The sequence below is a fragment of the Eschrichtius robustus genome, chromosome 1, assembly GCF_028021215.1.
Source record: "Eschrichtius robustus isolate mEscRob2 chromosome 1, mEscRob2.pri, whole genome shotgun sequence".
NCBI classification, from domain to species: domain Eukaryota; kingdom Metazoa; phylum Chordata; class Mammalia; order Artiodactyla; family Eschrichtiidae; genus Eschrichtius; species Eschrichtius robustus.
Window position 1 is genome coordinate 63,842,277 of NC_090824.1, and position 22,561 is coordinate 63,864,837.

Genomic DNA, 22,561 nt, shown 5'->3' on the forward strand with positions numbered 1-22,561 from the left:
AGGAATTACTTCAATTGTTGTTATTAATACTTTAAATTGAAAATATTACCACTGATTTCATTTCCTATCTGACAATTTTTAGACCAGAGTTAAGTAAAATTTAGTTTTTAAATTTCAGTAATTGGTTTGAACTAGAAATTTTGCTCTTTAAATTCTATACAGTTAAGTATCTAGAGTCAGCATGTGGTACATATTAATGTAGGAATAATTCTTGGGGAAACCCTTTTTTATTTTTAATACAGAGTAGAGTATGTTCACTGTTTTATTTAGGATTTACCTCAATCAGAGGAATTGTTAAGCATTTATATTAAAAGGTTGATTTGACTTCCTGAATAATACTCTCTGTGAATTTTGCCACATTATGAGATGGGACTATTATACAATACTTTAGTGTATTCCATAAAAATTTACAATAAGAGATAACTATTTGGAGACATCTTGATAGCAGAATCTTGGTAGAAAAAAAATGGGACATTCCTCCATTCAGATAGCATGGTTGGCCATAGATAATTTGAGCTAATTTCCTTTATGCCTGGTCGATGAAGCAATAGGATAATTATGAGTATGTAGCCAATGTCAGCTGCCTTTTGATTTTACAGGCTGAGTTCAAGCAAAATACATTCTCTAGCTTGAGTGCTAATCACCATAGGTCCCTTATCAAGGCCATTTTAGCAATGTGGTCCTCATTGTCATCTCAGATGATTTAGTCAATTAAATGAAACTCTACTAAAGGGAAGACAAAAGGGTAACTCCATTTATAAAACACCTAAAGATTTTCTAGTGACAAGTATGAGCACTAAAGATGGATTATCTAAGAGAGACAATGTAACATATATTCGTTCTTTTAGCCTTTAGGTTTTCTTAATGACCAATAACATCACAGGGTTATTGACCAAATTCTGACCTTAATACAAGACAAAAAGCTTTTTTTAATTCAGGATTTGAAGCAGGTGAATTTTGTAGTTTTGGAAATCCTGATGACAAACAGTGGAGTCAAAAGGAAATTGTATTGGAAAATCAGCTAATGTAAAGGAAAAATATATGTAATGTTGACGTTTGTATTGCCATTATATTTTCTATTCATGATTTGTTTGATCTGCAATTTTTATAGCTCTACTATACAGAACTGTCTATAAATATAAAGTCTACCTCTGAATATGTACTGACCATTAAATAAAGGTTTTAATGCTCTTTTTGAAACTATTTAAATGTTAGGGAGGGAGAAAAAAATACTCAAGGAATTTCACCCTTCTCTCACTTGTGTATTATTATTGGCCACATTTTAAATGGTTATTTCAGTTTCATTAAGGGCCCTAGGCTGTTCCCCCAGATATTTTTCATATGTTCTCCCATCTCAGTAACAAAAAAGCTCTTCCATAGTCTTCCTGAAAGCCACTGAATAATCAAATGGGATTGAATATTCTTTTACTTCCTCTTTAGCTGGTCTTATTATGTAAGGTGTTTCTTGCTATTTTTAGAAATCGGGAAATTGGGCAGAAGATAAAAGCATGAATTTATCTTAGTGATGAAAAAACTGAGGTTCAGGGAGGTTATTTGCTGAAGATCACAAAGATAGTAAGTGACCACAAAGCTAGTAAGACACTATATATGCGTTGTTTCATTTAATCCTCATACCACCCTTGTGAGGAAGATGTAATTATTTTCTGCGTTTTACACACAAAGAAACTTAGTCTTAAGGAGTCTAATTAACTTGCCCAAAGACATTTGGCTAATAAGAAAGTGACAGGATAAAAACTCAGGCACTCTGGCCTAGAGCCTCATAATGACTGTTACATTACCTTATTATATGGCAAAGAAGTAATTATCTGTCTTCCAGAACATCTGATTTCTTTGGTCTTTGGTCTCCCTGTTTTTATATCAAATCTTGGAAATTTTGACCAGCAATTTTTTAACTCTTCTATTAAAAATATCAATTCCTCTCGTTAGTCTTACATCATGAACTTAGTGCCTTTCAAAGTACAGGAAAAAGAGCATTCTCCTTGTATAGAAGTTTTGTGTATTTGCTGAGATGTTATTGTTTAGTGTTGAAATTGTGTGCACCTAATTGTAGATTATGATGGTGATAAATGTATCTGTTTCACATAGTCAAGCCATATACAGTTCAGCTATATTCTCTTGGTATGACGTACCTGAGTGACTCTCTCGGCAAATCCTAGAATGATATTTACAGTTTCTTGAGAGTGCAATTTGGTAGATAACTGAGTTAAAGGATACATATTTTAACATGTTAAACACAACTAAAAGTAAGCTGTCATTTTGTTGGTTGTCCATTTCCTAAGGCCTTTGTCCTAGGAAAATTATAACTTACTATAGATAAAATAGGTTGAATTGCTACAAAGGAAGAGAACCAGTACACTTATACAGCTCTGTAACTAGGACTGTTGTTAATTTTAGACTGCCTGTATTAATTTTAAGTTTGTTTGGCTTTATATGTAAAATGAAAATTGAAAAAGTTTTAGGTCTAGTATTTCCCTATTGAGGAAGAATATAATGTCTGTCATTTTGACTAGATTCATGGCCTGGTAGGAATAACTTATGCATATATGTAACATTTAGTCAGATAACTTCTCCTGTGTGATAGTGTTTATGCTTTAAAATGCCATGAAATTGTCAATGACTGTAATCAGACATAATCCCAGAGCCGCCTTTTTCCTTTAGTAAAGGACAGCACTTCTGTTCTCTAAGGTTCATTTTTTCAGCTTGTGAACTTTGGGGAGGGAATCATATAGTGGAAAGTTAAGGAACCACAGAACCAGGTTAGCCCAGTGATTTTCCAGCTCTAATCCATGGAGCTTTACAAATTGTACGGGGATTCCTCTGTGCTACTGCAGCAGAGTTGGAAAAATGAATGGGCAGGATTGTCATCTCTATTCCCTACTTTAACAAGGGCATCTTTTATCTCTTTTATATTGTACTTCCAAGAAATACTTGGAGAATTTGAAAACTGCTGATCGAGACTTACCCCTGTAAGAAAAATGAAGCCAATTAAGTGGCTGGTCTAAAGCCTACGTAACTAGGAACTAGGGATTGGCAGAGTTAAGACTAGAATATACATTATCTGACTCTTAGTCTGAAGCTGTGTCTGCTGTACTTTGGTATAACAGAAGGGCTTTTTATCAGCTTAAAGTTTTTTCATAGGTGACATTTTAATTTTATTATCTATGTAAGGAATAATTATATATCCTAATGGTTTAAATACATTTGTGCCAGTAGGTTTGCTCTTTAGTCCTATTTGTAGGCTAAGCACTGTTTTCAAAGCTAAAGGAATTTACTTAGAAAATACAGGGATATCTTCCTATTGTTTCATGGATCGGCAAGTTTTCAAAATAAAAACAAGCAATTTAAATGAAGAGGATAAATCTCTGGTTAAGTGACAGCAGTACTGTCTTTAAGTTCTTTTAGCTCTTTTTCTGTGCTGGTTTGGTGATGATTACAACTTATACTTTGTTATGATTCAATCTTAAAATATTTATAAAAGATTTGGGTATCTTCAAACAGATTCTGATTTTCAAAGTAGACTTTTCTAAAGTTATGTTGAGCAAGGAGATTTGTTTTTCATTCTAAAGTGTATTTTACCTTTTTTTTTTTTTTTTTTTGGAATGTGTATGTGCATCTTGTTGGTAACTTGGAAATTGTCTTCTCTCTGTTAAGTAAGGGAAAAATTAGTGTGTAGTGCATGTCTTAGGATTTATAGTTTTAGTTGGATACTAGGCAGAATGTGAAGGATGCTTGTTGTACCTAGTGTTGGTTCTTTTGAGGTTCCTGAATGTTAAGCTGTTTGCTGTTTCTTTCATCATTTTAAAAGGGTATTATTCCCAAATATTCAAGCTTTGATTTGCACTAGAATGAAGTATTTATTTCCTTAAAGATTTAACGGAGGCTTTGGATGAAGATGCAGACCCCACAAAATCTGCACTGTCTGCAGTTGCAACTTTGGCAGCTGCATGGCCGCAGTTGCACCAGGGTATGTGTAGGTTTTATTTTTTGTTTGCTTTTTTATTTTTATAAAGGTATATTTTACATTGCTGAGGACTTATTGTTTATATTCTAAATGACTATATCATTTTTAACAACTATAGGCTGCAGTTTGAAAAGCTTGGATCTTGATAGCTGCACACTTTCTGAAATCCTCAGACTACACATCTTAGCTTCAGGTGCTGATGTAACATCAGCAAATGCCAAGTACAGGTATCAAAAACGAGGAGGATTTGATGCTACAGATGATGCCTGCATGGAGCTTCGTTTGAGCAACCCCAGTCTAGTGAAGAAACTGTCAAGCACTTCAGTGTATGATTTGACACCAGGTAAACTTTGCAAGTTAGAATTTGTATAATCTGCCTACTTCCTACCCTCTTATCCTCTTACGCCCAGAAAACTTGGTAGCTGATGAGAAAATTTTAGGTGATATTCAGTTTTAAAAGAGAAGGAGAGGGATTTGCCTGGTGACACAGTGGTTAAGAATCCACCTGCCAATGCAGGGGACACGGGTTCGAGCCCTGATCCGGGAAGATCCCACACGCTGCGGAGCAACTAAGCCCGTGCGCCACAACTACTGAGCCCGCGTGCCACAGCTACTGAAGCCTGCACGCCTAGAGCGCATGCTCCACAACAAGAGAAGCCACCCCAATGAGAAGCCCATGCACCGCAACGAAAAGTAGCTTCCGCTCGCCGCAACTAGAGAAAGCCCGCTCACAGCAACGAAGACCCAACACAGCCAAAAATAAATAGATAAATTTATTAAAAAAAAAAAAAAAAAACAGAGAAAGCAGTCTTTAAAAAGAAATTGTTGGAATACAGTGATGTAAATTAACTACTGTTGTTATTCATATTAGCTTTAATTATTTATGATTTTTTTCTTTTTCTATTTGGATTTTCTATTACTTTAAAAATTTATGGGGACTTCCCTGGCAGTCCAGTGGTTAGGGCTCCGCGCTTCCACTGCGGGGGGCGTGGGTTCAATCCCTGGTTGGGGACTAGGATCCCACATGCTGCGTGGTGAGGCCAAAAAAAAAAACCAAACAAATTGTGGTTAGTTTACTACATCTACTAAGTTTAGAAGGATAAGTGAGAAGTAGCTAGCTTTCACTTTTACTTATTAGTATATCAGAAATTTAAGCTGTAGCTGCAAAATTCTAATATTCATTTGAGTGCTTGTGCCTCAATTTTACATATGAGGCACAATATGTAAAAATAAGATGAAGTTATTTTTCCCTTTTTCTAAATAAAAAATTATAATGTACAAATATATAGAATTGAATTTAATATGCTTAATAGAACATATAATAAGGGTACCTAATTCCTAAGATTCATATAGTTAAAAAAATTTTTTTTATTGAGATATAGTTGATCTAACATATAATTTTTATAATTTATAGTAGTGTTTTTATGCAGTCTTTTCAGAGTAGCAATTTGCATATTGCCTTTTTTTGTTTTTAATTCATGTGGTTATAACTTAGTTTTGATTTGAACTTCATACATGAGCCTGAAAATTAAAACTTGAAAATTAATTCTTTGCAATTAGAAAATTTTTCATGTCTGTTTAATTAGTATATAAGGTAGTCATTAGTATTTGAAATGCCTTGTCTATCACATAACTGTTAATTGGATTCAAAGTTGCTTTTTTTCCATACATGCCATTGGCATGTTTGATCTTAAGAAACTTTTCCCTGGTCTTTATTAAACATTTTCACATTGAGCCACAAATTAAAATTTTTCTTGTCATTGATAATCCAGAAGTTATTTACCAATTTTTGACAGGAGAAAAAATGAAGATACTTCATGCTCTCTGTGGGAAACTACTGACCCTAGTTTCTACTAGGGATTTCATTGAAGATTATGTTGACATATTACGGCAGGCAAAGCAGGAGTTTCGGGAGTTAAAAGCAGAACAACATCGAAAAGAGAGGGAAGAAGCAGCTGCTAGGTAAGAAATAATTATAGTCAGTTGTGCTAATGAAAGCTGTTTATTTCTTTACATCTGAAACCATGTTGGGCTGCAGTGTGGCATTGGCTCACACTGAGAGGTTATGAATAGATTAACTACTTTATGGTTTTGTGATAACATTTGGAGCATTTTCTATAATTTTATGATTAAAGGCAAGATACTAAAAGTTAAAAGTATCAGATAGACTATAATATTTTATTTTAACTTTCAGAATTCGTAAAAGGAAAGAAGAAAAACTTAAGGAGCAAGAACAAAAAATGAAGGAGAAACAAGAAAAACTAAAGGAAGATGAGCAAAGAAATTCAGTTGCAGATATATCTGTTGGGTATGGTTTGAATTACACTGCTTATCTGGATCACATAAAGAATAAAAATCAGCACCTTAAACTCTAAAATGCTTTCAAAAGTTTTAGAAAACATATGATAGTGTCAGCAAGCCTATGAAATTTACATACAGACAGTCCTCAGATATACACGTGTTATGTTTAAAAAGAAAAAAAAAAGCACTTCTAGGGAATCTAGAACTCATTTTCTCATAGAATTAATGTTATAAATTATAATTTCCCAGAAAACTTTCAATAGGCTATTGTTAACCAGTTTCTAGCATTACTAGTAGGATCTCTCCTCTCCACCATCATCATCACAGTTGTACACTGTGTTTACAGAGCTCCTTCAAGCCTTTTGAGGAATAGAGATGAGATTGGAGCTTCTGGTAGAAGGTGTAGGGAGAGGATGTCAGCATCTTAAATAATTTAGTGACTGCCTAAGTATTTCATTGCATCTCAGCATATTAGGGATGAAGATTGGCTGTGAAGACAAGCCGGAATTTTTCCCATACTATAGATGGCAAATCATATTCAAATTTAGCAGAAATAATCATTTTTAAATAAAATCTGCCAAGGAAGTTCTAAAAATCTCAGTATTCCAAATTTAGTGTATTGACTTTTGATTATACTTTGATGTAAAAATACCTATTACGTCTTAAGATCATAGGTCACAAACTTGCATCAGTTGTATTTTATATGGCCATCAGTAATACTTTAAGGAATTTATTTGGATACCTTAAGAAAGTTAATAGATATGACACCTAAAGTACAAGCAACCAAAGAAAAAATAGATAGACTTCACCAAATTTGAAAACTTTTGTGCTTCAAAGAACACTATCAAGAAAGTAAAAAAAAGCAACCCAGAGAATGGGACAAAATTTTTGCAAATCATATATCTGATGATGGTCTGACGTCCAGAATATATAAAGAACTCATACAACTCGACAGTAAAAAGACAGCCCAATTTAAAAAATGGGCAAAGGATTTCAATGGACATTTCTCCAAAGAAGATATACATGAAGCTCATAAAAAGATGCTCAACATCATTAGTCATTAGGGAAACTTATATCAAAACTGCAATGAGATACTACTTCACGCTTACTAGGATGGCTATAATTCAACTGAGGGACAGTAACATATGTTGGTGAGAATATGAAAGAATTAGAACTCTCATACATTGCTCACAGGGATGTGTAAAATGGTGTGGCTGCTTTGGATAAGTTTGGCAGTTCATCAAACAATTTAAACCATATGTTACCATGTGACCAGCAGTTCCACTCCTAGGAATATACCCAAGAGAATTAAGAACATACATTCACTTAAAAATGTATACACGAAAGTTCATAGCAGCGTTATTCTTAATAGCCAAAAAATGGTAACAACCCAAATGTCTATCAGTTGATGAATAGATAAACAAAATGATATATTCCTTCTGTGGTATATCCATATAGCAGAATGTTATTCAGCAATAAAAGGAATGGAATTCTGATACATGCTACAGCATGGATAAACATATTATGCTAAGTGAAAGAAGCTAGTCAGTCACAAAAGGCCATGTATTATATGATTCCATTTATAGGAAAAGTCCAGAATAGGCAAATCCATAGCAGAAAGTAGATGAGTGGTTACCAGGGGCATTGGGGGAAGAGGAAATGAAAATGGCTATGTGGTTTTTCTTTTGGGATGGTGAAAATGTTCTGGAATTAGATAGAGGCAATGATTGTGTAAGTTTGTTAATATTACTAAAAACCACTGAATTGTACACTTTAAAATGGTGATTTTTACGGTATGTGAATTATCTCTCAATTTTTTTTACGTTTTGTAAACTTTTTCCAATTATATTGAGATGTAATTGACATAAAATATTGTATTCATTTAAGGTGTACAAAACAATGATTTGATAAATGCATATATTGTGAAATGATTACCATAGTTTCATTAATATTCATCACCTCACATAGTTACAAATTTTTTTTCCTTGTGATATCTCAAATTATTAAAAAGGGAAAATAGGCATGTTACAGATCCCACCACTTCATATTTTTTGTACTCATCTAGCCTCACTTATTTACATTATCTCTCTGGTTCCTGAGAGTTACAAATACATTTGAGTTTACAAAACTGTCTTTGAATGTAGAACATAAATGGTAGAATTAACTCAGGTTTCATACAACTTTAGTTTTGATTTGGACAATATAGTGGATTAGATAAAACATCCATATTGTGTTCATTCTTCCTACTTATTATATCTGAAGTTTGTCTGCTTTCCTCCTCCACTGTTTGTCTATTTATCTCCTTTATACTCTGAGCCACCATCACCTCCCAGCCAGCTACCTGGACTATTACAGTGACCTCTTTACTGGTCTCCCCTCATCTACTTTCTCTCTCAGATGATGTTCCACATAGCAGCAAAAGTGCCTTCTAATCATGTCATTTCCCTTTTCTAAACTCATCCACGTTTTTCCCATTGCTTTTTGAATGATGCCTTACAAGGCCCAGTATGACCTAGCCCTGCTTTTTCTCATTCATATCTTGAATTACTTCTTTTTTGTTTACACCTTCTCAAAATTATAAGCTCCTTCCTTTTCCTTTGAGCTCAGTGCCTTAGCATGTTGTCCCCTCTGCTAGAAATGAAGATTTCTTCTTACCTGCCGCCTTACCCCTCCCCAGTCTCCATAGTCTCGCAGTTTATATGTCACTTCTTTAAGCAAGCCTCTCTTGATCCCTGAGACTAGATTTGGTTCTCCTGGAAATGCTTTCATAGCATTTTGAACTTCTCCTTTTTTAGTATTTATTACATATTTTAATTTTACAATGATTTATATAATTATCTGTTTCCTCTGCAAGACTGTAAACTCTGTGTTATCTCGTTCACTACTTCCTAAGCATAATGCCTGGCACTTCATACGCAGGCAATAAATATTTCATGAATGGAATTATATATTCATTAATGAATATAATTTTTGTTTTCATCCTTAAGGGAAGAAGAAAGGGAAGATTTTGATACTAGCACTGAGAGCAAAGAAATAGAGCAAAAGGAACAAGATCAAGACACAGTTACTGAGGATGAAGATGACCCAGGAGCACATAAAAGAAGCAGAAGGGGTAATACAGAATTTCTTTAGGGCATTCTTGCTTGTTTTTAATTGATAAGGCATTTTATTAATTCACTATTCTGAAATATGTATTAGATTGCTTCCATTTGAGATTCCAAGGTGTGTTTGTTGAGTTTTCATATTTACTACTTTATATTGACCAAATAGAAATTTTTATTCTATAACATACTCATTCTACATGCATTGAATGCCTCTTAGTTGCTAGAGGTACAAGAGATCAGTAATGCTTGTAATTGGTGTCATATTGCTGGGAATGGATATCTCTGCTGCCGTAAAATAATTTCATAAATTGCTGGATCAAAGGAAATGCATTTTTTTGAAAGCTTGGTACAAATTACTTCTGAGGATCTCTAACCGTCTTCATTTGATAACTATTAAGGAGATCCTTAAGTTTATTCTGTGCCTCTAATTTGGATGGTATCTTTTCTTTTTTTGCTTTATTTTCTAAATGGTTATTGTAAGTAGACAGAAAACCTCTTGTATCATGGAGGCTGTACTGTCTGATTACAATGCAGTTGATTTAGAAATCCAAAGCAAATAAACCTCATATTATTAGAGTTTAAAACAAACTTCCAAGTAATGGGTCAAAGGAGAAACCCTAATGGAAATCAGAAAATATTTAAAACCAATTAATACTGCATATTAACACTTGTTGGATACAGTTCCTCTATTTAAAGGAAAGTTTATATAGCTTTAATGCAAATTAGGAAAGAAGAAAGGCAAATTGAGCCTAGGCATTCATTTAAGAAGTTAGAGGTAGAAACTGGAATAATCTCCCCAAATATAAGGAAACAGTAGATATGAGTAGAAATTAATAGAAGATAAAACTGCAATAGAGAAGAACAACAAAGCCAAAAGTTTGTTCTTTGAAAAAGACACAAACTGGATAAACCTTTGTTGAAATTGATTTGGGGGGGGGGTGGTCACAATAAAAAATTAGGACTAAAAATGGAAGCAACATAACTACAGATGGAGCAGAAATTTAATGATAAGGGGATAACATAACAATTTTATAGCAGTAAATTTGAAAATAGAGGCCAAAAAGGAGCAAAATCCTAGAAAAGTGCAAATTATAAAAACGGATTAAAGAAAAAATTTAAAATGTGAATTGTTCTAAACCATTAAACATCTTGAATTCGTATTAAAAGCCTTCCTATAAGGAAAACATCAGTCCTAGGCAACTTTACGGTGAATTCTGCCAAATTTTAAAGAAGCAGATAATTCCAATCTTACACAAACTCAGGCAAAAGAAATAGAAAGAAGAAACACTCCCCAACCATTTAAGCAATATGACAATGACTGAAACAAGAGAGAAGTCTAATTCTTCAACACAGCATAAAAGTCCAGGCAGGTCACCAGGAATCCAGGCTCCTTCTGTCTTGTTGGTACTGTCATCCTTAGGGTTTTGCTGCCATCCTCATGTTCCAAAATGATTTATCACCTTGTCTCCATTCTATCTAGTTGGAAGAGGGAAAGAAGAAAAAGAGGCATAACCCAGAGGTTACATATAATGCTTCTGCTCCCACCTCTTTGACCAGTAGTTTCTAATGTAGCCATGTTTACTAGGGAAAGAGAGTCTGGGAAATGTTGTCCTTCTTTTGGATTGCTAGGTGCCTAATAATTAAGGGTTCTGTTACCTTAAAGCAAAGGTTAGTAAACTATAGCCCATTGGCCAAATCTGCCCTGCCCCCTGTTTTAATATTACCCATGAGCTAAAAAGAGTTTTTACAGTTTTAAATAGTTGAAAAAATTTTATGAAGAATGATATTTTGTGACGTGAAAATTACATGAAATTCAGACTCAGTGACCATAAATAAAGTTTTATTGAATATAGCCATGCTCATTCATTTGCATATTGTCTATAGCTGCTTTCATGCTACAGTGGCAGAGTTGAGTAGCTGTGACAAAAACCATATGACCCACAGAGCCTAAAATATTTACTAGCTAGCCCTTTACAAAAGTAGTTTGCTAACTCCTGCCTTAGAGGAAGGACTGAATGTATGTTGCAAAATAACTAACAGACTGTGCCCACACTCTCCAGTATGGAGATGGAAGATTTTTGTGTGTCCCTTCATATTTAAGTGTGCCAGTTTCTTATTAACATAGTATATTAGTCTATTCATGCTACCATAACAAAATATTACAGACTGGGTGGCTTAAACAACAAATTTATTTCATCACAGTTCTGGAGGCTGGAAGTACAAGATCAAGGTGCCAGCAGGGTTGATTTCTGGTGAGGCCTCTCTCAGCTGGTGATAGCACCTTCTCACTGTGTCCTCACATGACCTTTCCTCTGTGCCCACAAGTGGAGAGGGAGCTCTGGTCTCTCTTCCTTAAAGACACCAGTCCTGTCGGATTAGGGCCCTGCCCTTATGATCTCATTTAACCTTAATCACCTCGTTAAAGGCCCTGTCTCCAAATTCAGTCACATTGGGGTTTAGAACTTCAACCTATGAATTGGGGGTATGGGGGGTGGCACATACAGTTTAGTCCAAAACATGTAGTAACTTGGAGTAGCTTGTATCGTATTTTTCTAATGAAAATTTAAAGTATGATGATGGTGATCAAAGGTTGTTTCGATTATAGGGAGAAGGGGACAAAATGGATTTAAAGAATGTACAAGGCAAGAAGAGGTCAACTGTGTAACAAGAGAGCCTCTTACTGCTGATGAGGAAGAAGCTTTAAAACAGGAACACCAGCGAAAAGAGAAAGAGCTCTTAGAAAAAATCCAAAGTGCCATAGCATGTACCAATATCTTTCCCTTGGGCCGCGACCGCATGTATAGGCGGTATTGGATTTTCCCTTCTATTCCTGGATTGTTTATTGAAGAGGATTATTCTGGTCTCACTGAAGACATGCTGTTGCCGAGGCCTTCATCATTTCAGGATAATGTACAGTCTCAAGATCCTCAGGTATCCACTAAAACTGGAGATTCTTTGATGTCTGAATCTACCTCCAGCATTGACCAAGGTCCGTGTGATGATTCTGTGCAGCTGCCAAAACCAGTGCATAAGCCAAATCGGTGGTGCTTTTACAGTTCTTGTGAACAGCTGGACCAGCTTATTGAAGCTCTTAATTCTAGAGGACATAGAGAAAGTGCCTTAAAAGAAACTTTGTTGCAAGAGAAACGCAGAATATATGCACAGCTAGCCCGTTTTTCTGAAGAGAAATTTCATTTTTCAGGTAAATTTTCAACGGAACCTATTTCCTTTATTTTTCTTTCCCAATAATCTCTGGCTCAGGATTAAACATTTTTCAAACTATTAGAGCTGTGTTTAAAACAACTTCTCTTTCATTTGGACTATGCTCTCAGTTCCTAAGTTAGGGAAAGTTTGCCAGTTAGAGAAATAAGGTTTTCTAGATTCCACTGGCTTCCGTTTGGATTATGAGAAACACAGCTGACAATGTGAGAAGTTATGTACTCTTCCTGATCTCATTCCTTGACCAGTAGATTGAACACCTGAGGCACTAAGGTTACCATCGGTTTTTGAGATCTAATAGTGAGTGAGGTCACTCACTGAAGGTTTTGGCTGAGGGTCCAGGGACAGGTTCCAGTAGTGATCACGCCTTTGGAGATGGGCTGCAAGGACAGATCAGGTAGCAGTATTTCTTATTTGATGGCTGGTCTATTGATGACAGATAAGAGAAAGCAGTAAGGCATTTTTAGGTGTAAATTTTAGCAGTAAGGCATTTTTAGGTGAAATTTTCTAGGTAGAGAACTCTTAAATTTAGGGTCATATTATTACCATGACTACTTTAATTCTCTTCAGGATTAAAAACTGTTGATCACAATTCTTTAACAGCTTTAAAGCTGAGATTTTAATTCATAACACTGTACAATTCACCCATTTAAAGCGTACAATTCAGTGGTTTTTTTGTATATTCTTAGATATGTGCAACCATCACACAGTCAATTTTAGAACATTTTCATCATCTCAGAAAGAAATCCCATACCCTTTAGCTGCCACCCCCGTAGACCTAAGCAACCACAAATCTATTTTCTGTCACTGTAAATTTCCTTGTTTGAATATTTTATGTGACTGGTGTCATATAGTATATGGTCTTTTGTGATTGACTTTCATTTAGCATAATGTTTTCAAGGTTCATTTAAGTTGTACTTCATTCCTTTTTATGGCCAATTAATGTTCATTGTATACTGCATTTTATTCATCCATATGTTAGTTGATGGACATTTCTGTTGTTTCCACCTCTTGGCTATTACGGATAATGCTGCTATAAACATTTGTGTACAAATTTTTGCTGACACATGTTTTCATTTCTCTTGGGTATATACCTAAGAGTGAAATTACTGGATCATATGGTAATTCTGTTTAATCATTTGAGGAACTTCCAGACTGTTTCCTAAAGTGGCTCACCATTTTATATTGAGGGTTAAAATTTCTCCATGTCCCTGTCAACACTTGTTATTATCTGACTTTTTGATTCTAGCCATTCTAGAGGTGTGAAGTGGTATCTCATTGTGGTTTTGATGTGTATTTCCCAAATGACTAATGATCTTGAGCATCTTCTCATGGTCTTATTGGCCATTTGTATATCTTCCTTAAAGAAAAGTGTGTTCAGGGGAATTCCCTGGCGGTCCAGTGGTTAGGACTCAGAGCTTTCGCTGTTGTGGGCCCCTGGTTGGCAAACTAAGATCCCGCGAGCCTCGCAACACAGCCAAAAAAAAAGAAAGAAAGAAAAGTGTGTTCAGATCCTTTGCTCATTTTTTAGTTCTATTATTTGTCTTTTTATTGAGTTGTAAGAGTTCTTTACATATTCTAGATACAAATCACTTATCAGATAAATGATGTGCAAACATTTTCTCCTTTTTTTTTTTCCCCCCACACTTGAGGATTTACTGAGTGTTTTTATATCCATTGTCTCACAATCATACAGTCAGATGGGTAACTGTATTTTTTAATGAGAAAATAATAATAAAGATATTTGATAACTATTTCAGACAAACCTCAAACTGATAGCAAACCTACATATAGTCGGGGAAGATCTTCCAATGCATATGATCCATCTCAGATGTCTGCAGAAAGGCAGCTTGAGTTGAGGCTGAGAGATTTTCTTTTGGATATTGAAGACAGAATTTACCAAGGAACATTAGGAGCAATCAAGGTTTGTACCTGTTCCCATTTTAAATTTGCCTAATTACCAGAATTTTGGCCATATTTGTTATTTATTTGATATAGTCAAGGCATGTGTGTTCTGAATAAATACCAGGAAGTGATATATTTTTTATGAAAACTAACTTTACTCCCCTGTATCAAATTGTTTATATATAGATAGAAATCTTTCTTAAATATGCTATATGACTATCTGCTTTCTTAAACAGAATTTAATGAACATAATTGACCTTTTTTAATATTAACTTTTGGTGTTTAAAAAGTATCTGTTTTATGGCATTTTCATCCGAGATGTTGAAATGTGTAAGGATATTTTCTTCTTCCTTGACTAGCTCCTGCCTCCTCTGCTGAGTCTGGTTTGTTTATTGGTTTCTTTGTTACCTTTTTAAAATCTGTAAGTAATTCATGCTTGGTATGTGTGTTCTGTTCATTCCTTTGCTATCATCTGTCACTTTTTTGCTACTGTCAGGTGACCAATCTTAGAATTGTTTATGATTTCACTATATAGAGAGTAAGGTATTAAAGCTTCCATCTATGAATGATATGAATTCCATTTTGGCCACTTAGTAACCTTATTTTTAGATCCCTTTTTGATTCACAATCTGTTCTAGAATATTCATGACTTTTTCATATGTACATTGAACCTCATACTTCTTAGAAACAGTATATGTCATTTTTCAGGGTTAGTAAATTTGGGTTTTGTTACAGGTTACAGACCGAAACGTCTGGAGATCGGCATTAGAAAGTGGGCGGTATGAGCTGTTAAATGAGGAAAACAAGGAAAATGGTATAATTAAAACTGTGAATGAAGATGTAGAGGAGATGGAAATTGATGAGCAAGCAAAGGTCATAGTAAAAGACAGGTACAAAAAGGATTTTCTAAAGTAATCATCACTTTTCCTTGCCATTTTATACTTTTTTTTTTTAAAGTAAATGTTTCTTTTTCTTCAAAAAATTGTTTTAAAATCTTATTGTGAGGACCTTAATATTTGTAACCACTGAAGATCCTTGTTATATGTGGCTGTAGATATGACAGATTTAAACTGGGAGTATTTTTCAAGTATTCCTTAATTGCCTATTCTTTATTTTGTGGATTCGATTGAAGACTTGCTCTTAACAAAACTTTATGTGTGGTGCTATGGGGAATAAGATAATCCCTGTGCTCACTGTTCAATGTTTTAATTGTAGACTTTTGGGCATAAAAACAGAATCTCCAAGTACTGTCTCAACTAATGCAAGTACACCGCAGTCAGTAAGCAACGTGGTTCATTATCTTGCAATGGCACTCTTTCAAATAGAGCAGGGCATTGAGCGGCGTTTTCTCAAAGCTCCACTTGGTAAGTATCTGTTTTTAATTCAAAATATTAGTTATATTTTAAATGCTTTTGAATTGCCCTTTAATTGATAGAACTTTATTGGCTGACATAATAAAACTGATTGACTAATTTGAAAATTTTAAGATTGCATTTTCATTTTAAAATATGAGTTCTTTCAGGTGAGATTTATTTTTTTAATAATACTTAAATACTTTAAAAAAATTTTTTCTAGGTATTCATTCATTTTAATGAATGTCTATTTAACTATTTCTGTCAGTCTCTTCTTTTATGAACTTTTCTTCTGAAGAAAGATTACCAAATCCTGTGACTAGCCAGACCCTGAATAATCAAAGACTATACATAAATTCGTTGTTGTTGTTATTTAAATCAGAACCTCAAGGAAGCTACTTAAATGTTCCCCATTAGGGGTATGGTTTAATAATGTGGTCACTCACCTGAGCACTGTGTACGAAGTACCAGATCAGAAATACCAGGTGTTAAAGGGTACACAGATGAGGAAATGCTCTATAATTTATGGTTAGGATGACAGAAATAATTCTATCAGGAATGTGTTTCAGCAATTGTGAAATTAATATGCTTTTAGGGACTAATCTAGGAACATACTCCTTATGTCTTTAGGAAAATATATGTGTCAAGTTGCAAATCAGTTTTCATGTCATAACTGCCTCTACTTCCCTGTGGTCTTTCTGAAAAATGGAATTAATTTATAATTCATCATATTGAGATAGTTTGTATCTCAATAGTGGGGTACTAGAAGAAACAATTTTTTTAAACCATGTCTTTTTGGTCTCGTATTGAGAGAGCAACTTGAGGAGACGAAAATCCTTTAAAAATGATTTGAATGTTACTTTGTTGAGTAGTAAGAACAAAGCTTTCATAAATAGATGGTGCTATCAGAGCAATTTTGGCACGTCAATATATTTGTAAAATGTTACTTTTAAATTGAAGGATTTGTGGCTAGTATCTCATTGTTCTAATAAACCTATCCATATTTTTATATTTTTTATAAATTGATAATTCCACCATGAGCTTAATAACTCACTTTTCACATCAAAGGTAGCACTTGTAAGAAATAAAATACATATGATCATAAAGATATTCAAGTTTGTATTTGTTGAATCACTGCTATTTTGTCTTCAGTATTTCTTAATATTTTCTGTGTTCAAATCAAATTACGTATACAAGGGATCTCTGTATTGTTTCTTACAAACACATGTGAATTTACAATTACTTCAATTAGAAGTTATTTGTAAGTCATAGAGCTCTTATAAATGTAAGATGTTATTACTACTGATTAATGCTGTGATTCCTAAAGGGGTGAGGGATAAAATGCAATTCTGCTGATTTTTCCACTTCTGAAATTGCCATAAATTAAAGTTATTTATAAGTTTGGGGGGGGATCAAATTAATTATTTAGTGTGTTTGTATTTTCTTCAGTACATTTTATTAAATATTTACACAAAGGGAAAAAGTTAACACTGAGAGATGTTGCAACTTACATCTCCTAGGTTATGTAAGAGCAGAGAACTATAGTGTTCCTTATGCTTGTTTGTATACAGCAGCATTAGAACATTCATTTCATCCTGAGACATAGAAACAATTTTAATTGGGGATCTTAAAAAAATAAATGAAATAAGACAAGTTCAACTGACCTTACTTACTTTGTAAATGTTGGTCAGAGTCAGATGTTGATCATTTGTAATATGGATGTTACCACCTACCATTGCTGCCTCAAAGTTAATAGAAGAACTGGTGTCTGTAACTCTTTGTTTAAGCCTTTGAACGGTCTGTTTTGAATGAGACCACAGAAAATGGAGGTACCTCTAGAGTTTTAAGATAGTCTAAATATTTGGAGCAAGGTAATCAAGAATATCCTTAATCCGGAAGAGAAAAGGGGGTTCCACTTCATGAATGTTTGAGATAGAATATTTATTAAAATCCTCCATTCTCCTGATCATTTTTCAACATAGCAAATTAACTATAGTAGGAATTTTCCCAGTTTAGCTTCAGAAATTATTTGTTTCTTGAGGAACCAAGTAAGAAATAAAATTTCTACTTATGTTCCACCTTCTCTAGTATGTCCCTCTTAACGCTAGTGATCAATCGCATTGATAAAACTAGGCTTTTTTAACTTGGGGAACATAATCATATTTCAATTAATGATTTTAGGTAACATGTGAAAATTGTTTAAGTTGATAATTTAATCATTTATAAAGTCATCCATATGGTTAAACCCTTAAGCTATGGGGAAAAAAATTGTCAAACTAACTTTATCAATTTGAAATTAGGTAACACAGAAATTAATAAAGATCAAAAGGGAGATAGAAAAATAAAAGACAAGAAAAAGAGAGAGGAAGATCAATCTAGTGTGACAGATGGTAAATTTTTAACTTTTTAAAGAATTCTGTATTTTTAAAGAACTATGATTTTACTCTCTTTACTGCTGAATACTGGTTTACACATTTAGCTTTTGAAGGAAAAACCTTGGATTTGGTTTTTTGGAAGAGAATGGCATTGGGGGGTAATATCATCTTCCTAACATTTTTCTTTCTACATTTCATACCTCAGCTAATCAAACTCTTTTAAGCTGGTATATAAAAAATTGACATCGTTGAACTTTAGTATACTTAGTTATTAGTTAAAAGAATTAACAGCTATGGAATGTATATTTACTTATTCTACATATAGTATTTATTCACAGCATTTTTTTTTCCTTTACTAGCATAGGGAGAATTATGGAGTAGGAGATGTTATTGTTTTATCTCCTAGAGAAGCTTACATGGCATGGTGACATGGATTAATGTATAGTGGCACTTAACAGTATAAAATCTTCCAGTGTGATATTTGATCATATGAATCTACCATTACTTTATATTAGTAAAATATTTTTATAAATTTATTTATTTATTTATTTATGGCTGCATTGGGTCTTCATTGCTGCACGCGGGCTTTCTGTAGTTGCGGCGAGCGGGGGCTACTCTTTGTTGCAGTGCGCAGGCTTCTCATTGCAGTGGCTTCTCTTGTTGCCGAGCACGGGCTCTAGGTGCGCGGGCTTCAGGAGTTGTGGCTCACAGGCTCTAGAGCACAGGCTCAGTAGTTGTGGTGCACGGGCTTAGTTGCTCCACGGCATGTGGGATCTTCCCAGACCAGGGATCAAATCAGTGTCCCCTGCATTTGCAGGCGGATTGTGAACCACTGTGTCACCAGGGAAGTCCCTAGTAAAAAACTTTTAATTAGCAATATCTTGAGGAATTTATCTGTGCTAGCATAATGGAAAATAAAACGACATTTCTGCCCTTGAGAGCTGTATAATCTGGAGAAGCAAAGTTTAAGATGAAAAAACAATTAACAGAAAAATGGAATCAATTTTATATACTGTTTTTTATCCTTATTTAAGTACTTATATGAAAATAGAAAAATGTGGACATCCATTTATATCGTATATTTAGAATATTTAAAATGGATAGGAGTAGGTGGGATAAAAATTGGTCCTTGAACTACCACTGGTTTAATTTTCTTAAAGCACCTTTTTGATCAAAACCCATAGTGTTTCACCAGCCTTTGAGTTAAGAACCATTCAAACTGACCTTCTAGGTTCCAAAAGTTCTTCATAATTTTTCTTCCATTGTTCCACATTGGCCTCTGCAACCTTATTTCTTGCCATTACCAATAAGAATGCTCTCTGATTTATACAGAAAGATTTCTTCAAGATCTTTGAACTAGCAATTCTTGTTGCCTTCCTCCTTGGAGGTCCCACTCAGGCCAGAACTTTTCATGAAGACTTATATTAGAAAATCAAGATAAATAGAAAGCTCAAAATGAGAGGGTGGAAATAAATCAAGTGGACTGTATTATTGCATTTATATCCCTCTTTGCTGGTATTTCTCTTTAGCTTTGTCTAAAGAGTCATTTGACCCATCCATTTTTTTTCCCTCTCTCGTTGAGTTATAAATCTCAATTATCTTTAGAGGTCCAGATGCTTTTTCAAACAGCTTGGTCATTTACTCATACTTTCAAATGTTTATTTCTTAAGATATATTAAACATAGTTGTTTTTCTTTACAAGTTTGGGGGGGTTTTTTGTTTGTTTGTTTGTTTGTTTTGGCTGCGTCAGGTCTTAGCTGTGGCACGCAGGATCTTTGTTGAGGCGTGCAGGATCTTTCATTGTGTCGCTCAGGCTTCCCTCTAGTTGTGGCGTGCGGATTCTCTCTTGTTGAGGCGCATGGGCTTAGTTGCATGTGGGATCTTAGTTCCCCGACCAGGGATCGTACCCGAGTCCCCTACATTGGAAGGCGGATTGTTTACCACTGGACCACCAGGGACGTCCCAAACATAGTTATTTTGTATTGTGTCTAATTCTGCGTCTCTTGTCTTTATGGGTCAGATTCTGCAGGCTCTTGCTTCAAATGTTTCCACATGTGCCTTGTGGGTTTTGACTATTAACTCTCATTCCTCAGAACTTAATCTATGGAAATTTCTTCAGAGAGCATTTGCAAAGATTTTCCCTTGTTTCTGCCATTTACCTGAGGTCACTATGAATCCTGGACCACTTTAAGATCTTAGTTTGTGTTTTTTCAGGTTTTAAACCTGTTCAAGGCTTTGCTTGTAGTTACATAGTAGTAGACTTACTTCCCCTTTCCACCCAACACCAAGGTCCAGATGAGCAGATTTACTTGCTACCTCTTTCTTTGTAGCAGCTGTGTCCACCCTGATGCTTCCAGGTGTAGCCTTTGGGGGTCCTAACTTTTAAGAGAGGACTCACCACATTGAGTGGGCCCTGGGTTTCATGTCCTGTCTCTCCCTCCCTGCCCAACAGTCAGACAAGTTTGAGATCCACTAGTGTTTGGCAGGTCTGTTGCTTTATGACTTCAACTCATTGTGTATATCTTCACCCTCCCAGCTATATTAAAATTTTCTTAAAGTCAGGGGTCATAGAATAGATTTGTTTCATATCTTCTAAAGTACTGCATATTGGAGGAACAGTATGATGGAGGAATAATGATAACAACAATAGCATTTACTCCATGACAGACAGTTTACATGTCTTATATGTATTATCTCATTTAATCTTCCCAACAGCCCTCAGAGGCATAAAGTAACCACATACTACTGCTGAGGCACCTGAGGCACAGAGGGGTTGAGGAACTTGCCCAGGCTCACATAGGGGAGCTAGTACTCAACCTCAAGACAGACTGACTCCATAGCCTACATTCTCTTAATTATTATGACACGGCACATGAGGTTTTATTTGAGGATAATAGTAGAAAATATGGTGTGATAGGACCAAACTGTGTGTGGAGTCATATATCTTGCAGAATTTTGACATGATGTGGTAGGCCCTTTATAATTAAGTGTAATATCTTAGGAAAACTAAGGTAGTTGCAGTATTGAAGATCAATCGAAGGTGGATATCACAGGCCAATGTACAATGATAGACTGCCTAGATTAATGGCACCCAATTAAATGACTCTTTATTTTTTTTTTTTTGGTGGTGGTGGTTTTCATTTTATTTTTGTTAACATCATTATTGGAGTATAATTGCTTTACAATGGTGTGTTAGTTTCTGCTTTATAGCAAAGTGAATCAGCTATACATATACATATATCCCCATATCTCCTCCCTCTTGTGTCTCCCTTCCACCCTCCCTATCCCACCCCTCCAGGTGGTCACAAAGCACCAAGCTGATCTCCCTGTGCTATGCGGCTGCTTCCCACTAGCTATCTATTTTACCTTTGGTAGTATATATAAGTCCATGCCACTCTCTCACTTCGTCCCAGCTTACCCTTCCCCCTCCCCATATCCTCAAGTCCATTCTCTAGTAGGTCTGTGTCTTTATTCCCATCTTGCCACTAGGTTCTTCATGACCTTTTTTTTTTTTTTCCTTAGATTCCATATATATGTGTTAGCATACGGTGTTTGTTTTTCTCTTTCTGACTTACTTCACTCTGTATGACAGACTCTAGGTCCATCCACCTCACTACAAATAACTCAATTTCGTTTCTTTTTATGGCTGAGTAATATTCCATTGCCTATATGTGCCACATCGTCCTTATCCATTCATCTGTCAGTGGACACTTAGGTTGCTTCCATGTCCTGGCTATTGTAAATACAGCTGCAATGAACACTGTGGTACAAGACTCCTTTTGAATTATGGTTTTCTCAGGGTATATGCCCAGTAGTTAGGATTGCTGGGTAATATGGTAGTTCTATTTTTAGTTTTTTAAGGAACCTCCATACTGTTCTCCATAGTGGCTGTATCAATTTACATTCCCACCAACAGTGTAAGAGGGTTCCCTTTTTTCCACACCCTCTCCAGCATTTATTGTTTGTAGATTTTTTGATGATGGCCATTCTGACGGGTGTGAGGTGATACCTCATTGTAGTTTTGATTTGCATTTCTCTAATGATTAGTAATGTTGAGCATTCTTTCATGTGTTTGTTGGCAATCTGTACATCTTCTTTGGAGAAATGTCTATTTAGGTCTTCTGCCCATTTTTGGATTGGGTTGTTTGTTTTTTTGATATTGAGCTGCATGAGCTGCTTGTAAATTTTAGACATTAATCCTTTGTCAGTTGCTTCATTTGCAAATATTTTCTCCCATTCTGAGGGTTGTCTTTTCGTCTTGTTTATGGTTTCCTTTGCTGTGCAAAAGCTTTTAAGTTTCATTAGGTCCCATTTGTTTATTTT

At 35.0% G+C, this 22,561-nt stretch overlaps 1 protein-coding gene across 1 annotated transcript in view; it reads left to right on the forward strand.

Annotated features, from left to right (window-relative positions):
- BAZ1A (bromodomain adjacent to zinc finger domain 1A) overlaps positions 1 to 22,561 on the forward strand; it is an 89,993-nt gene that overhangs the window by 52,586 nt on the left and 14,846 nt on the right. The window contains exons 12-20 of the mRNA XM_068546232.1: positions 3,890 to 3,985; positions 4,101 to 4,325; positions 5,779 to 5,944; positions 6,177 to 6,290; positions 9,271 to 9,395; positions 11,993 to 12,589; positions 14,367 to 14,530; positions 15,247 to 15,401; positions 15,727 to 15,875. Coding sequence (XP_068402333.1) covers positions 3,890 to 3,985; positions 4,101 to 4,325; positions 5,779 to 5,944; positions 6,177 to 6,290; positions 9,271 to 9,395; positions 11,993 to 12,589; positions 14,367 to 14,530; positions 15,247 to 15,401; positions 15,727 to 15,875 — 1,791 coding nt within the window. The remainder of the gene's footprint in view (positions 1 to 3,889; positions 3,986 to 4,100; positions 4,326 to 5,778; positions 5,945 to 6,176; positions 6,291 to 9,270; positions 9,396 to 11,992; positions 12,590 to 14,366; positions 14,531 to 15,246; positions 15,402 to 15,726; positions 15,876 to 22,561) is intronic.